General features: G+C 64.0%; 3 protein-coding genes across 3 annotated transcripts in view; 2 read left to right on the plus strand and 1 right to left on the minus strand.

Annotated features, from left to right (window-relative positions):
* Positions 1-2,375, minus strand: part of LOC130584130 (tubulin alpha-1B chain-like) — a 3,925-nt gene extending 1,550 nt beyond the window's left edge. Inside the window, exons 1-3 of the mRNA XM_057383938.1 lie at positions 2,300-2,375; positions 725-947; positions 388-626 (exon numbers count right to left, since the gene is read on the minus strand). Of these exons, the coding sequence (XP_057239921.1) occupies positions 388-626; positions 725-947; positions 2,300-2,302 (465 nt within the window). The 5' untranslated portion in view covers positions 2,303-2,375. The remainder of the gene's footprint in view (positions 1-387; positions 627-724; positions 948-2,299) is intronic.
* A 5,390-nt stretch (positions 2,376-7,765) lies between these two features.
* LOC130584135 (tubulin alpha-1A chain) lies at positions 7,766-11,694 on the plus strand. Its single transcript, XM_057383943.1, has 4 exons — positions 7,766-7,850; positions 9,445-9,667; positions 9,766-9,914; positions 10,538-11,694. Exons 1-4 carry the CDS (start codon positions 7,848-7,850, stop codon positions 11,516-11,518), a joined length of 1,356 nt encoding a protein of 451 aa, XP_057239926.1. The 5' UTR covers positions 7,766-7,847; the 3' UTR covers positions 11,519-11,694.
* Positions 11,695-14,614: 2,920 nt separating this feature from the next.
* LOC130584131 (uncharacterized) lies at positions 14,615-16,909 on the plus strand (the record flags this gene model as incomplete). Its single annotated transcript, XM_057383939.1, has 2 exons — positions 14,615-15,196; positions 16,754-16,909. Coding segments are annotated over exons 1-2 (738 nt in total), but the record flags the coding sequence as incomplete, so codon positions are not given.
* Between the last annotated feature and the right edge of the window lie 2 nt (positions 16,910-16,911).

Here is a 16,911-nt window from a genome sequence, read left to right on the forward strand (position 1 = left end):
GGGAGGCACCCCAGCAGGCTCCAACCATGGCTTCACCCCCTCTTTTTCCTAGAGGTGCAGCAGGAGCTCATCCCACACGAGCCCACGGGCAGCCAGCTCAGCCTTTGATGTGCCAGGAGCTCCCCGAGCGGAGCAGCAGGTCCGGCCACCCCGGCGCCAGCCCCAGCGTGGGAGCCACAGGTTCAAAGAGCTTGGGCAGCAGCACCAGTCAAACCAGTGCTGCACCAGCACAAAAACCACCTGTCCTGCCCCCCTTGCCCTGAGCATGGCGCTTCACACCCTTCTTCTCTTCGCAAAGCTTAACTTAACACCGGGGCTGGGATAGGGACAGCATGTCCCTACAGGGACAGCCCCACCCTCTGCCCCAAAGTGCTGATGGGCTCAGAACAACCTGCCATGGGATACCTGGAGCTTCCCTTTGTCCCCAGATCCCCCGCAGGGATGGACCCACCCCATGAGACCCCACAGGACACTCACCAGCTTGCGGATGCGGTCAAGGACCAGGTCGATGATCTCCTTGCCGATGGTGTAGTGCCCGCGGGCGTAGTTGTTGGCCGCATCCTCCTTGCCCGTGATCAGCTGCTCAGGGTGGAAGAGCTGCCGGTACGTCCCCGTGCGCACCTCGTCTGCGGGGACAGCCCCGGGCCCCGTTAGCACCCAGCGCCCGCTCCCAGCGCCCGCCCCGCCCCGCCGATCGCCCGCTCCCCCCGCGCTCAGCGCTCACCGATCACCGTGGGCTCSAGGTCCACGAACACGGCCCGGGGCACGTGCTTGCCGGCCCCCGTCTCGCTGAAGAAGGTGTTGAAGGAGTCGTCCCCCCCGCCGATGGTCTTGTCGCTGGGCATCTGCCCGTCGGGCTGGATGCCGTGCTCCAGGCAGTACAGCTCCCAGCAGGCATTGCCGATCTGCACGCCCGCTTGGCCCACGTGGATGGAGATGCAYTCGCGCTGYGGGGGCACACGGYAYCGGGTCACCCCCTTTTGTCCCACCCYAGCACCCACTGGGCTSTCACSGASYTGGGAATGGYCCCTCCGAAAGGGTGGATGGGGCCAGATCTTGCCCAGACCCATTGTTCGGGGTGCTCAATTCTGGTGGTCACTCCGGTGGTCTCACTGCCCCAATGGGGATGTGAGACCCTCCCCATTAAGGGATGGAGCGATAACGCAGTGGGCACAGGCTCAGCTGCCCCAAAGCTCGCTTGTGCCCCAGCTCGAGCGGACTGACCCAGCATCATCCCAAACTCCAGCTGGGGACACCCAGGAGCTGAGAATGGAGGTGAGGAGGGACCCCCCTGTTTGGGGACAGACTGGAGCTACCAGTGTGCACAACCCCAGGGGTACAGGGGGTGTTCGGCTCTGGGGGTCCCATCCTGTCCCCACCCCCCGGGAACTGAGACCCTGAACTGCTTGGTGCCATTTATGCCACCACCTTCCGCGAACCAGGAACTGGGGCACCCAAAGTTATTCCCTGTCCTCACAATTTCCAGTCCCCTCCACGCACAGATCACACAGGGACAGGGACATTTCAGCCCCCTCCCCAGCGAGCTGCTCGTGTCCGGGAGCTGCTCGGGACCTCACAAAATGTGGATCCACTCTCTTYTCCACCAGCCCTTGCACAATCCCGGCTTGTCCCGGTCCCGCCGCAGCCCTGAACCGCGGTTCTGAGTGCCCAGCCGGCTCCACCCGGGACAAGAGCAAACTCCGGCGACCCGGGAGGACTTTTCCCCGTGCCAGCCGCTCCCGGTTGCGCCCGGGCCACGCTGAGAGCATGGGATCTGCCTCCCATCCCCCGCCGTGACTCACTGCCACGCGTGGTCCCKGCGAAGAAATCCGGGAGAGGGTGGCACGGAGGATCCCAGGGGGGCTGTGGGGATGTTTCCAGGACCTTTGTGGTAGCCCGGGACACGCAGTGTGTCCCTACGCAGCTGGCAGGGAGCCCGGGAGGGATCGGCACAGCCCGGGGGTAGGAGCACCCCAGGCAGCGACCCCCGACTGGGGGAAGCCCACGGTCCCGCTGGTGGGACACACGGACCCCCACGGACCCCACCTCACGTTSTGCCCGAGGGTCAGGAAGTGCTCAGCAGCACCACGGGGTGTCCCGAACACGCGAGGAATTCCCAACCCCCCTAAAACCACAGCCCCACGTGCTGCTGGGGGTATGGGGGGGACCCGGAACGCACCCGCTTCTCATCCCCACGCTCCGGTCTGGGGGTCCCGCATTCTTGGGGCTCCCACACTCCCAGGGGGTCCCACCCCATGCGGTGCCCCCCTGATGAACGCGGCACGCCCCCAGCCCTCACCATGGCCGCTCACTGCCCGAAAAGTTACGAAGCCGTCGAGGAGGGAGGCGGGGGTCGTCCCGTAAAGTTCCCCAAATATACCCCGGGGGGCGGAGCTTATTGGGGGCGGGGATAAGGGGTGGGGCCAACTGGACTTTGTCCCGCCCCTCCGGGTCACGCTGCTCTCTGGACACGCCCACCCCGCCCCGCCTCGATTCTGATTGGCCGGTTCGAAAGTTGGGGGAGGGTGAGTGGGTGGTGACGTCAGCGGAGTGGAATGTGGTGGGCGGGAGACGGGCGGGGGCGGGGCCATGTGGGGAAATGGGCGTGGTTATGGGTGGGGAAAGAGGCGGGGATAGAGGGGCGGAAGGTTGGGGGTCCCGAATGATGGGTGGGGGTGGCTGGGTAGACAGGGGGCGATTGGGGGGTTCAGAAGAGGGGCATTAGGGGCAGCGGGGAATATTGGGGTGAGGAGGTTTTAGGAAAGCTTTAGGRACGGGAGGCTTTGCCGTATTGGGGTGAGGGGCTCAGTCGGCGGCAGGTGGGATCCCTGAACCCCCCGACCGCAATCTCAGGTGCTGCATCTGCCCAGGGAGCRCCCCGACCCCGCCTGGGCTGGAGGCCTCGGGGGTCCGGTAATCCCTGTCCGCGTCCCCATCCTCATCCCGGTCCTGGTCCCGTTCCCGTGGGAAGCCCCGCGGGCTCCCGTCGCGCCGGCTCCTGTGCCCGCCGCCGCCCTGTTCCCTGCCAGCCCCGGGGCTGCTCCCCGGGGGAACCGTGGGCCAGTTCCTGTGGGGCAGGACGGACGGGGCGGGGGGAGCATCCCACACCCACCCCCGGGGTGCAGTGCCTTGTCCCACCCTGCCTCCCCCGCTCTGGGGTGGTTTGAAGCGGGCAGGAGGCTCGCTCGCGCTCCAAAGGCCAGAAGGGGATTTGGGACAGCATGGGGACATGGGGTCGGCACTGAGACAGAATCACGGATCCCCATTCCCTGGGCACATCGGTGTCCCGCCAATCTCTGGGCACCCCCATGTCGCCCCGTCACTGAGCACCCCCAGTGTCCCCCCCACTCACTGAGTATCCCCAAATCTCCTCACACCCTGGGAATCTCAGTGTCCCCCCGCTCCTGAGCGCCCCCAGTGTTCCCTCAAACCCTGGGAACCTCAGTATCCCCTCAAACCCTGGGTATCTCAGTGTCCCCCTGCCCCTGAGCGCCCCCCGGGTCCCCTCCCCACTCACTGAGCATCCCCAAATCTCCTCACACCTTGGGAACCTCAGTGTCCCCCCGCTCCTGAGCGCCCCCAGTGTTCCCTCAAACCCTGGGAACCTCAGTGTCCCCTCAAACCCTGGGAATCTCAGTGTCCCCCTGCCCCTGAGCGCCCCCCGGGTCCCCTCCCCACTCACTGAGCATCCCCAAATCTCCTCTCCCACCTTGGGAACCTCAGTGTCCCCCTGCCCCTGAGCCCCCCAGTGTCCCCTCAAACCCTGGGCACCCTAGTGCCCCCCGCCCCTGAGCACCCCCAGTTTCCCTCCCACTCACTGAGCATCCCCAAATCTCCTCTCCCACCTTGGGAACCTCAGTGTCCCCCTGCCCCTAACCCCCCAGTGTCCCCTCAAACCCTGGGCACCCTAGTGCCCCCCGCCCCTGAGCACCCCCAGTTTCCCTCCCACTCACTGAGCATCCCCAAATCTCCTCACACCTTGGGAACCTCAGTGTCCCCCCGCCCGGATTACCTCGATGTCCCCCCCAGTTCCTGGGCACCCTAAATCCCCTCACACCCTGGGCAGCTCAGTGTCCCTCCGCTCCCGGTGTCTCCCCGCTCCCTAGGCACATCCTCGGTGCTGGCACACACCCAGAGCCGGGGTGGGCGCTGCCCCAGCAACGCCCACTCTTGAGCCCCCGATTTCACAACTCGAACCCTCCTAGACCCCACCGCCCCGGCTCCGGAGCCCTGCTGGAGGTCAGGAGATCCATTAGGGGGGCTCCCATCACGAACCCCCGCTCCAGCAGGGTCTCTCCCACCTCGCCACCGCCCCGCTCCTTTATTCCCGGCTTTGCCGCATTGCGGAACCGCCCCGCACGCAGGCGGTGCCGCAGCCCCCTCCCCACGGGCAGCGCGCCCGCACCCCACGGCTGCCCCTACTGCGCGTTTTTCTGTTCCCCTTGCCCCCTCTCAGTGCCCCCCACCCCCTCCGGGGCTGAATGTCCCTTTTGTTGTGGCTCCCGCAGAGCCSGGGAGGGAGCGGGAAGGGTTGCGGGGGAACGGGAGGGGGGTATGGGGACACCCAGGCTGCGGGAACACCGGTGACACCCCCGCTGCTTCCTCCCATGGCAATGCGGTCAGCCGCTGCCCCCAGCGCTGGGGTTGGAGGGTCTTTCCCTCTGCCTTTTTGGGGTGGGGCGAGGGCGCGGGCAGGGATGGGTGCCACCCCTCCGCGGTCCAGCCCCCCAGTGCCACCCCAGGGCCACTCCGCCACACCACGGCCACATCCGGCACCCCCGGAGCGGAGCAGCGCCCCTCGAGCTGCCCTGTCTCTCCATCTGAATGAACCTGTCACATCGATGGTGGCAGCGGACGGACAGACAGACAGACAGAGCTGAGTTCTGCGGGAAAACAGGCTAAAAATAGCAGCAGCCTGTGTCTGGGATGTCATCCCTGAGAGCCACCATAGCTCCTGATGGGGCTGAGACCCCTCGATCCATCCCCCTGTGGACAGTGTGTCCCGGCCRTGGGGTTCGAGGTCACCGGTTTAGAATCCCCGGCAAGGGCCCAAACTGGGGGAGGCTGGGAATCTCATCTGTGCCACGGGCACGAGTCCAGCAGACAGGAATCAGCCCACGCAGCATGAGATGCCAGCTCTGGGAGCCCCCGAGTTGCCCAGCCCGGGTGGGGGGAAGCCGTGGGGACTCTGTGCAGACCGGGTGGACCCCGGGAGGGGGACGAGGGTCTGTCCCTCCCAGTGGCACCGGGGAGGTGGACATGGCAACCGTCACCAGGAGCCACCGCGTTGCTACCAACAGTCAACAGAGAACAAACGAATGGAAGCACAGAGTGGGGGGGAGGCTGGGAGCTGTGCCAGCCCCTCCCCGCACCGGCACACACTGGATTGGAATCTGGGGGGTGCCCAGGGCTGGTGACCCCYACAACAAGGTGGGCATTGGGGACCCCAGGGCGTGTGTGCCCCCCTTGGCACAGCACAGTGATCAGAGATTGGGGGGGTCTCAGGGATGGTGCCCCACCCTCAACATAGCAGGGTCAGAYACTGGGGGTCCAAAGGATGGTGCAGAGTGGGGTGAGGCGTTAGGGGTCCCAGGGGTGGTGCCCCCACTGTGACAACAAGGCCAGGCAGTGGTGGCAGTGGTGGCAGKGGYGGCAGTGGTGAGAACCCAGCCTTCCCTCGCTGCAACCCCACACCCACCAGGCCCCGGGATGGATGTTGGGGAAGGGGGATGCGAGGGGGGTCCCAGCCCATCTCCTAGCAACCAGTCTCCTAGCAACCCCAGCAGTTGCCAGGCAGCGGCCGGTGCAGGGCGTGTGGTCTCCCATATCTAAGGAGATGGGGAGGGGGCTGGGGGGCATCAGTGGGACCGTAGCACCCAGTGCCACTCGCCCTACACCCCGCAGCACCCACTGGGGTTGAGCCACCCCCTGCCCTATGAGGCACCTCCTGCCCACAGCTCRGGGTGGGTGGGGATCCTCCTTATCTTGGAGAGAAGTTCCCAAGTCAGGGGGCTGCTGTGAGCCCCCAAAACCCCTGGCCTTGGGGACACAATGGAGACACCCTGACAGACCCCACACTGGTATTGAGCACTTGGGACTGTTGGGGGACAAAGGCAGGAGGCGTTTCTCATGCAGGGATGAATCCACAGTGAGGTCAGGGCTGGGGGCTGAGCTGCTCTGGGGTAAGGTTGCCCCAAAATATTCATTTGCCATGGGGACCAGCCTGGTGAAAGCCAAATCTCCTGGTTTTTCTCCACTCAGCAAAGCCGGGGCCAACTGCTCCTTTGTTCTGGTGGGCGATGCCCAAATCCCATCCCCTCTTTGTCTGCAGCCCTGCAGGCCCAGCAGCACCCCAAAAACAGGGCAGCAGCAGGGGGCATGGGGCTGGCAGTGGGGACACGGGGCTGGCAGCAGGAACGTGAGGATAGTGGTGGGGACACGGGGCTGGCAGCAGGGACATGGGAACCTTGGATCTGCCCAGAAATCTGCATAATGTGGGAAACACACTCACACACACACAAAAGTGATTTCTCAGCAGGGAAAACGTCCTGGCAGCTCCACCTGCAGCAGCTGGGGACAGGAGTGTGGTGTGGGGTCACTTCCCTGAAGGGACTGAGCCCCCCAGCACCTCCTGCCTTGGGGAGGCGACCCCCCAGCCTCTTTGGGGGGGCTTTGCAGGAAGAAACGGGAGGGGAACCCTCCCATAAGAGGGAAACCCCAGGGCTGTGGGGCTGGTGGCTCGGGGGGGCTGTGCAGGGGCTGCAGCAGATGGAGGGGTGGCCAGGGGACGCGTGTCCCGGTGTCCCAGCTGTGTCCCAACCACCAGCTGCCACACAGCAGCTGCTGCTTGCTCAGAGCCCCCAGCCCAAAACTGCCCCGGGGGCTTTTGTCCCCTGTGCCCTCCCGCTGTCCCTCAGCCCCCCGGCTCTGGTCGTCCCCAGCTGCCCGGGGGGGGATGACTCTTTTTTCCCCCGGCTGGGCCCCGCAGGGTTGGTTCCCACTGCCCGAGCAGACAAAGAGGCACTGGAAGGGCTGGGCAAAGCAGGGAAAGGGCCGGGATAGGCACAGGGCCACGGCGGGGACGTGGCTGAAAACCAGGGCACTGTGACACGGCCAGGGATGGGGACAGYGTCCCTGGGAATGGGGGCAGAGGCTTGGCCAGGGATGAGAACAGCATCCCTAAGGATGGGGACCAGGGCGTGGCTGGCTGGGAATGGAGACCGGAGTGTGACAAGGGATGGGGACAGCAGGATGGCTGGGGACAGTTCCAGGGTGTGGCCGAGGATAACTGGGAGCTAGGACAGTGGCCAGACGAGGGGGACGGCGGCATCACCGGGGGATGGGGACCAGGGCGTTGTCCTACCCGGTGTAACGGGAGAGCCGGGACCAAGAGACCCCTTCACGGCAGTGGGGAAACGGGATCGGGAAAAACGGCAGGATTTGGGGGATGGGGACCGTGGGGGTTATGGGGACCGTGGGATGGGGACCCGAGCGTGACCGCTGGCTCAGCCAAGACCGGGGACCGGGGCGTGGCAGGGACGGTGCCAAGGACACAGCCGGGGCCCCTCCGGCGGCGGGGCCGGGCCGTGGCCGCCGCAGCCCCCGGGCTCCCCCTCCCGCACCGCCCGGCCTTTGTCTGCGGCTGCGGGGGGGCATTACCTCATTCCGGGCGACCAATGGCCTCCTCCGCCCGCAGCCCCACCGCCCCCCCGGCCCCGCCGCCCGCCCCGCTTCGCTCCGCCCCGCCGCCGCTATAAAGCCCCGCACCGAGCCCCGCGCTCCGCCGCGCCTCTTACATCGACCGCCTCAGCGTCGGGCTGTGAGACCGCCCCGGACCGACCGCCGCCATGGTGAGGGGGTTGCGGGCGGGTCGGGACCTCCCTTGTCCCTATTCCCACAATCCCTATTCCCACAATCCCTATTCCTTTAGATCCGTTGTCCCCCGTTCCTATTCCCGCTGCTTCCATCCTTCCCATCCCCCCCCGGAGCCGTGGTTTTCTCCGGTCTCAATCCCCACCCTCCCGTCGTAGTCTCCGGTTTTCATCCGCCCCCGGCCCCCGTCTCACCGTTGTCCCTGGTYCCCAACCCCCCTGATCTCCATTCCCAGGGGCTCGTCGTGCCCCATCCACCCCAACCCCGCCCGGGATGAGCCCTCGGCGCCGGGACTCATCACGCACTGGGCGTGGCTCCCGTTACACYGAGTAGAATATGTCGCCCGGGACCCAATCCTGAGAGTATTTCCCGTTAAACGGGCCTGGAAGGGTCTTTCTGCCTTCTCCGGGACCGAGCCCCGAGCCCGCAGCGGGCGTGGCTCCCGTTAAACCGGGCAGGATGGGACCCCCTAGGATTTAGCACTAAGCTTCCATAGGGCGTGGCTCCCGTTAAACCAGGCAGGATGAGACCCCCGGGACCCAGACTGAGCTCCCATCGGGCGTGGCTCCCGTTAAACTGGCCAGAATGGATCCCTGACGCTGATCCACGGTACCGCACCGGGCGTGGTTCCCATTAAACCGGGCAAGATGAGACCCCCGGGACCGAGCCCCGAGCCTGCACCGGGCGTGGCTCCCGTTAAACCGGGCAGGATRGGGCCCCGGGACGCAGTACTGAGCTTCTGTCGGGCGTGGCTACTGTTAAACCCGACAGGCTCCTTCCCTGGGACCAAACCCTGAGCCTGAACCAGACGTGACTCCCATTAAACCGGGTAGGATATGTCCCCGGGGCTAAGCCCTTGCTGGGCGTGGCACCGCTTGAAAGGGACAGGATCGGGTCCCCCTTCTCTCAGTACCGAGCCACCGTCCGTAACTGGGCGTGGCTCCCGTTAAACCGGACAAGACAGACCCCATTTCTCCCCCCACCCCGCGGTGCTGAGCCTTCAGCCTGTGCTGGGCGTGGCCCCCGTTTAACGGGGCAGAAAGGGTCCCCGGTGCAGCGGGGACAGGGCGGAATGGAGCCCCGGTGCTGAGCACCCTATCCCGCACCAGAGGATGAAGCACGGCAGGATGGGCTCCCCCCAAGTCCCGCACTGGGCGTGGCCTTGTTTCAACTGGGAGCCGGGTGGGCAGGACGAGACCCTGGGGCTGAGCCACCCTGGGCTTTGCTAGGTCTGGCCAGGGCAGGGTGGAGCAGGATGGGACCTCCGGAGCTCCCTGTCTCACCCTGGGTGCAGCCCCARTCCCTCAGGGCAGGATGAGCCACAAGTGCTGAGCTCCGCATCCCCCGCCAGGCAGCGTGCCAGGGGTGATGGGCACATGACAGGATGGGATCCTCTGCACCGGCTGCACCTCCGGACCCCGAACAATGGGGTGTGTCCGGGCAGGATCTGGCCCCATCCAGCCTCGGGGAGGGGCCTTTCCCAGCTCGGTGACAGCCGAGACAGCGCTGGGCTGGTGCCACAGCTGAGAAGGGGGACAAAAGAGGGTGACCCGATGCCGTGTGCCCCCGCAGCGCGAATGCATCTCCATCCACGTGGGCCAAGCGGGCGTGCAGATCGGCAATGCCTGCTGGGAGCTGTACTGCCTGGAGCACGGCATCCAGCCCGACGGGCAGATGCCCAGCGACAAGACCATCGGCGGMGGGGACGACTCCTTCAACACCTTCTTCAGCGAGACGGGGGCCGGCAAGCACGTKCCCCGGGCCGTGTTCGTGGACCTGGAGCCCACGGTGATCGGTGAGCGCTGAGCGCGGGGGGAGCGGGCGATCGGCGGGGCGGGGCGGGCGCTGGGAGCGGGCGCTGGGTGCTAACGGGGCCCGGGGCTGTCCCCGCAGACGAGGTGCGCACGGGGACGTACCGGCAGCTCTTCCAYCCTGAGCAGCTGATCACRGGCAAGGAGGATGCGGCCAACAACTACGCCCGYGGRCACTACACCATCGGCAAGGAGATCATCGACCTGGTCCTTGACCGCATCCGCAAGCTGGTAGGGGCACAGGGGGTGCAGGTGGCGAGCGAGGACAAAGCCTCCATTCTGTCTCACTCCCCCCACCAAGACTCGTTGGGTTGGGTTTAGATTTAATTTATTAATTAATGTTAATCCTGTTGTGCAGTGGCTGCCATTGGCCGGCAGCGGGACGCGGCGCAGCTGGAGCTGGAGCCGCTCCACAGCGCCGCAGCCCCCGGGCGCCGCCTGTGCTGAGCTCGGCAATTCCCTCTTTGTTTCCTCTTGGCTCCTGACGTGGCTGAGTCCAGCTGCGTGCGCTGGGGACGGGCAGCCCCGAGCCGGTCCCTCCCAGAGTCATATGGCTGTGACAGTCCCCGGTGCTCAAACTTGTCCCCATTGTCCTGCCGAGCCGGTGGCTGTTGTGGCACCCTGAGGTGCCTCTGGCCATTGACCCACCCCAAAGGCCAAGCGGCTTCCCTGGGTGATTCACCGTGAGTCAGAGAGCAACAAATGGAGTCAGGGCCAGCCAGTCCCCCATCCTGCTGAATCCTGCTCAGCTGCTGGAAAGCCCCCAAAAGCACTTGTGAGGCCACGGAGAGGAAGGAGTAACTTCTGCTGCCTGGAGTAAACATGTCCCCCCCTYGCYTTTTCTCTCMTCGCAGGCTGACCAGTGCACAGGGCTGCAGGGCTTCCTGGTGTTCCACAGCTTCGGCGGTGGCACCGGCTCTGGCTTCACCTCCCTGCTCATGGAGCGGCTCTCTGTGGACTACGGCAAGAAGTCCAAGCTGGAGTTCTCCATCTACCCGGCCCCGCAGGTGTCCACGGCCGTGGTGGAGCCCTACAACTCCATCCTGACCACCCACACCACCCTGGAGCACTCCGACTGTGCCTTCATGGTGGACAACGAGGCCATCTACGACATCTGCCGCCGCAACCTGGACATCGAGCGTCCCACCTACACCAACCTCAACAGGTTGATAGGCCAGATTGTGTCATCCATCACGGCCTCCCTGCGCTTTGACGGAGCCCTGAATGTCGACCTGACAGAATTCCAGACCAACCTGGTGCCGTACCCCCGCATCCACTTCCCGCTGGCCACCTACGCCCCCGTCATCTCTGCTGAGAAGGCTTAYCAYGAGCAGCTSWCVGTRGCMGARATCACCAACGCCTGTTTCGAGCCGGCCAACCAGATGGTCAAGTGTGACCCGCGGCACGGCAAGTACATGGCGTGCTGCCTGCTGTACCGCGGGGACGTGGTGCCCAAGGATGTCAACGCCGCCATCGCCACCATCAARACCAAGCGCACCATCCAGTTCGTGGACTGGTGCCCCACTGGTTTCAAGGTGGGCATCAACTACCAGCCGCCCACGGTGGTGCCCGGGGGCGACCTGGCCAAGGTGCAGCGCGCCGTGTGCATGCTGAGCAACACCACGGCCATCGCCGAGGCCTGGGCCCGCCTGGACCACAAGTTTGACCTGATGTACGCCAAGAGGGCATTTGTGCACTGGTACGTGGGGGAGGGCATGGAGGARGGAGAGTTTTCGGAGGCCCGTGAGGATATGGCTGCCCTGGAGAAGGATTATGAGGAGGTGGGGGTTGATTCTGTGGAAGGTGAGGGTGAGGAGGAAGGGGAGGAATACTAAACTCACAAGGGTGCTGCTCGAACAGGGAACATAAACTAGTTGAAGACCTTGCGGGGTCTGTAGCAGTGTGTRCGCCTCAGTCTGTCCTGTTAATGGTCTGTGCTTCAATGGAAAAGTCTGTGACGGACCCACCCGTCCTCTCCTGTGGGTCTGAATAAAAAGCATTCCCTGTCTTACCTTGGCTCTGCTGTCTTCACTCCCTGTGGTGATGTCCCTCCCTGGCYTTGACACTGTCCCCACCAGCACATGGCACGGCCCTGCAGTCCCTCTCTGTASCCAGGGTCTCCACCCTGTCCCTGAGCATGTGCCAGGGGTTGTGATGAGCTCCACACTGGTCCTGCCAAACCCATGCTCCCTCCTCATCCTGCTGGGTTTGGTGTTGTGCCCCTACCCCAAGAGCTGGGGAAGTGGGGAGGGTTGGGTTTTCTTAGGACCAGGAGCCAAATGAGCCCCAAATGAGCACAATGGGTGTCTGACCCACTCCTCTGGGTGGGCTGGARATCTCTGAAGCCCCCCCATTTTGGCAGAAGCCTTTGGTATCTCTGCTGCCTCCTCTTCCTGGGGGTGGGAGTGGATATCCTGCCCATCACAAGTGGGAGAGCTGGGGCTTAGAGGGCTCCCTTCATTGAGTTGGATGTCTGGGGATACACAAGACTCACCCAACACCACCCACAGCGTGTTCTGAAGTCTCTGTCTCTTCTTGCAGAGATGAGGAGTTGATCCTGTTGGTCCCAGTCACAGGGAAGAATTAGTAGCCCCCCCGAGTAGGGGGAGGCTCTTTACTCTCCCTTTCGCTGCCGCCTCACGGCTCTGTGCAGGGATAAATAATGAAGGGGAAGTTGAACGCGGAGTGAAACTCGAGCGGGTGCTGCAGGGTGGGGGTGTGGGGGGGACCCCTGGGACCCTCATTTGTGTGGTGCATCCCTCCCTCTTCAGGCTGCACGATGAGCTCAGGCCGGGTCTTGACGAGTTTATCAGTGCCACTGTCGGCTCCCAGGAACTTGTGTTGTCAAACTAACTCCTGGATTTTAAGCACCAGCCTTGGGAATTAATTTTTTCTTGCCTGGAAAAAAACCCCAAGTGTGATAATGTGTTTGTTACTGAACTTTCAAAGGAAATTCCTGACCCAAATTGTAGCCAGGATAGAAAGGTAGGATGACTAAACAACTTTTAATGTTATAACCAGCAGGTCCTGAGTGAGACCCCCTGAGCTCACCTGGACTGCAGCAGGCAGGACAATCTCAGGGATAGTGAACTCACAAATTTGGGGTTCTCAAAGGATGAACAACAGAGCTTGGGCTGATCCACCAGAACTCAGGGCTCAACTCTTGGCCTGGGGAGAAAACACAAAGGCACTGATATAAATACTGAACTCAAGGTGGATTTTTCACAAGTATTTACACCTGTATATACTCTTCAGGTATGTGTGTGCGCAAGGGTGAATACTCTACAGCAAATGTGCTAGGAATGTTGCTCTCAAATTCTTAAGCACTTTAGATTCATAGATAAAATAGGCCTGTAAATTAATTAATATTCATTTACATAGTAAATTCTATAGTAAATTTACTATAGTGCCTATAGTAAATTCTATACAAATTTTGGGTTAAATTAAACTTAATCCAGAGCTTAATTTGAATAAGTGCTGTTAAACCTTCAGGTTTAAACTGTTGGACAAGCCCAGGGCTCAGTTTGATGACAGGACTGGGGGCCCACTCTGCTCCTTGTGACTTAAGAGGGAGGATCTCCCATTATTCCATTTTATCCTTATCATTCTTTTCCCATCCCCAGCCTTCCCTTAGTTCATTTTTGCCCAATTTTAGCTTTAGATTGAATGATTAGAAATTTTAGCCCCATTTTCTTCTGCAGGTTTACTTTCACTATCGAGTGAGCCACGGAGAGAAGCTGCCAGTGAATTTTGTCGCACTTTCCCTTTAATATTAAACCCGCTTTTGCCGGCGATTCTTTCAGCTGCCCAAACCACCATCCCCAACACCATCCCCGAGGTGACGTGATGCGCARGGAATTTGGGCAGGGAATTTGGGGGGTGGGGGGCGAGTGACGACCCCCCCTCGGGAACACCCATTCCATTAACACCGACGAACAGAACCGGGAGCAACTGGGAAGCTCAGAACCGAGCTGACCCCCAAGTAGGGGGAGAACCCGAAGCGGGCAGGCTGAGAGGGAGGGGGAAACAACTCTTTCCTTCCCGGTGGGAACGGAGGGGACGGAGCGGCTTTTTTGGCCACGCGGCCGGCGAGGCAAATGGCGGGGAGCCACGTCACCGCTGCAGTGCAGCTGCTGTGGATGCTGCCGAGCCAGCCCCGCCACCCCGGGGTGCTCTCAGCTGGAGGGTGACCCCGSTTCGGGGTGGCTCCGGAGGTGCGGGAGTGGTGGGGGATGCGGGGGCCCCCCGGCAGCGAGCGCTGCCGAAGGGGCCGCTGGGTTTTCCGCAAAGCTCTTGGCAAAACAGGAAGGCGGATTATTGGGTGCAAATAGCTCCGGGGATTAGGTGGGGGGTGGTGATGGCCCCCCCCTCTTGGCTCCTTCTCTGTGCTCTCTGTGGCCTCACAGCCGGGGAGGGAGCTGCTCCAAGTTGGGGGGCGCAGTGGGGCGCCAGCACGTCCCCTGTTTTATGGTGGTCCCCAGAAAAGGCGGAGGGAGTGGGGAGAACYCTCCGTGCTGCGGACATGGCTGAGATAAACCCCACCCTGAAAAGCGGGGTCCACCCCACCAAACGTGCGGACCCCGCAGGGGGAGCCCGGCCCCCCCATCGCAGCGGGATCCAGGGGTGCAGATGGGGTGGGAGGGGCCGGGGGGTGCAGATGCACTCGGGGGGAGGGGAGGCGGATATTCAGGGGTGCAGATGGGCCGGGAGGTGTTGGGGTGAGGGGGGAGGGGGCTCCGCAGGCTGCAGATGGTCCGGGAACGACCCCCGGGGTGCAGATGAGCCGGGGCTGGGGCGGGGGGCGGTGCAGATGCAACTGGGTGGGGGGGAGGCGGATCGGAGAAGCTGCAGATGGGCCGGGAGGGTGTTGGGGTGGGGGGGAGGGGGCTCCGCAGGCTGCAGATGGTCCGGGAACGACCCCCGGGGTGCAGATGAGCCGGGGCTGGGGCGGGGGGCGGTGCAGATGGGACTGGGTGGGGGGTAGTCCGTCCGGAGAAGCCGATTATCGACCTGGGGACGGGAGGGGACACCGGGCGCGGCAGCACGTGCCGCCCCCGCCATGTCGCAGTTTTCCTCCGCAGCGGAGCCGCACCGGGCGGGAGGGGCGGTGGCGGCGGCGGCCGTGTTCCCCCCAATCCTACGCGGCAAACGCAGTATCGGGGGGGCTGAGGACAGCAGGGAGGTCAAACCCCACCCCGTACCCCGCATTCCCGTACGGGGGACCCTTCTCAAACCGGGGGGAGGGGGTTGAGGGGGGCTGCACCCCGCGGCGGGAAGATCCCCCCCCCAAACCCGCAGCACGGAGGGCGGAGGAGGCGGAGCGCGCCACGCGTCTCAGCCAATCCGCGGCGAGAATGCACGGATTGACAGGTTCCCCGGCCAATAGGAGCGCGGGGCGGGGGTGCTCGGCCCGCCCCCCGGGCTGGTATAAAGGGGGGCGCCCGGGGGCGGCGGTAGCTGGTACTTGCGTCGATTCCTTGCTTGTCGGGACGAGTAACCAAGCCGCAGCCATGGTGAGGGGACTGGGCTATAGAAAGGAAGAGGAAGGGCCCGCAGCTTCGGAGGGAAGAGGGGAAGAAGGGCTGGAGCTGGGGAATTGCGGGAGAGTGGGTGCGTGGGAGAGGAGGGGGAAGGAATAGCGAGGGGAGACTTCGGGGGTGGGAAATAGGGCTGGGGGATATAAGGGTGAGGGGGACCGACCCGAAAGTTGGGAGGGGATGGGGGTACAGTGGGAGCGGTGGGTGGGCATAGCGGGGGCTGGGGGTGTTGAGCAGGGACAGAGGGTGAGGGCCTTGATGGAGGGAGCACCTCTGGGGGGGTTACAGGGTGAGCATTTGGGTGGCCACACGTGGTCTCCAGTAGCCCACCGGTGGGGGCGGGGTCAGCCCGACCGTTACCGTTCCCGCGCGCGGGAAGGCGCGCGGCGGGGGCACAGCCCCGCCCCTCGCCAGGGGCACAGCCCCGCCCCTCCGCATTCTCACCCTTCCCCCCCAAATCCAGCCCTGGACTCCCCTTAGCCTCCCCCCTCCCTGAAAGCATGATGTTCCCTTTTTTCTGCCCCTTCCGGCGCCCGCTGGAGCCCGTGAGGCTGATCCCGCTCCGTGGTTCCTGAAAGGATCACACGGGCCTCCCTCCGCTCCCGATCTCCCCCAAAGCCGGTTCTCCCCCCGCCCCGGGTGAGAGGAACGCGGGGGAGCAGGTGGTGCGGGGCAGGGAGCGGCCRGGAATGTGCGCGACCCCCCGGGGGTGACGCCATCGGCCCATCCCCGCGGTTTCGGGTCAGCTGSTGCAGTCTCGGCCCCGCTGCTGCGCTGAGCTTCCTCCTCCTCTTCCTCCTCCTCCTCCTCCTCCCGACCTCGCCCTGCCCAGGCTGCCGGGCTGGAAAATGTCCTCCCTGGGCGCCATTTGGGAGCAGATGGTGGCAGCTGCGGGGTGATGGGACCCTCCAGGGCTTTGCCCACAGGTGGCTCCAGCCTGTCCCCGAACACGGGTGTCACCCCACGCCTCCCTGCTCGGATCCTGGGTGGCCCTAGCAAAGCTCAGCCTGCGGTTGGGGTGACACTAGGGCACAGCTGGGGTTTGGGGGTGCCGAACTTGAGCCCTTGGGAGATCTCTGCATCCCCCAGCAGGCAGGGTCTCAACTCTTGGAAGGGGCAGGATGGGACTCTCCGGGCTGAGCATTCCTTGTACTGGAGAAAAGAGGGGGTCCCTGTTCCATGGGATGTAGGGGTGTCCTTGAACTGGGACAGGAGGGTTGTGAGGTGTCCTTATCTGCATGTGAACCATGCATGGATCGGAGACTGGAAATAGTGGGGACCAGCAATAACCCTGGGGAACCCTAATTCCTGGCTCTGTGGGGGTGGTAGAGTGCATGGCACACAATTGGTGCRGGATCTCAGCTCCTGGGGAGGGGAGCAGGATGGGATCACCAGAACTGAGCACAGTGGGTGCATGTGGACACGGTCTGGCCCCATCCAGCCGTGGRGAGCAGCCATTCCCAGCTCGGTGACAGCCCAGTGGGTGCTGGGGTGGGACAAAAGGGGGTGACCCGRTGCCGTGTGCCCCCRCAGCGCGARTGCATCTCCATCCACGTGGGCCAAGCGGGCGTGCAGATCGGCAATGCCTGCTGGGAGCTGTACTGCCTGGAGCACGGCATCCAGCCCGACGGGCAGATGCCCAGCGACAAGACCATCGGCGGGGGGGACGACTCCTTCAACACCTTCTTCAG

Source organism: Malurus melanocephalus, unplaced genomic scaffold (assembly GCF_030028575.1).
Source record: "Malurus melanocephalus ecotype Western Australia unplaced genomic scaffold, MMel_1.1 scaffold_670, whole genome shotgun sequence".
Classification (NCBI taxonomy): domain Eukaryota; kingdom Metazoa; phylum Chordata; class Aves; order Passeriformes; family Maluridae; genus Malurus; species Malurus melanocephalus.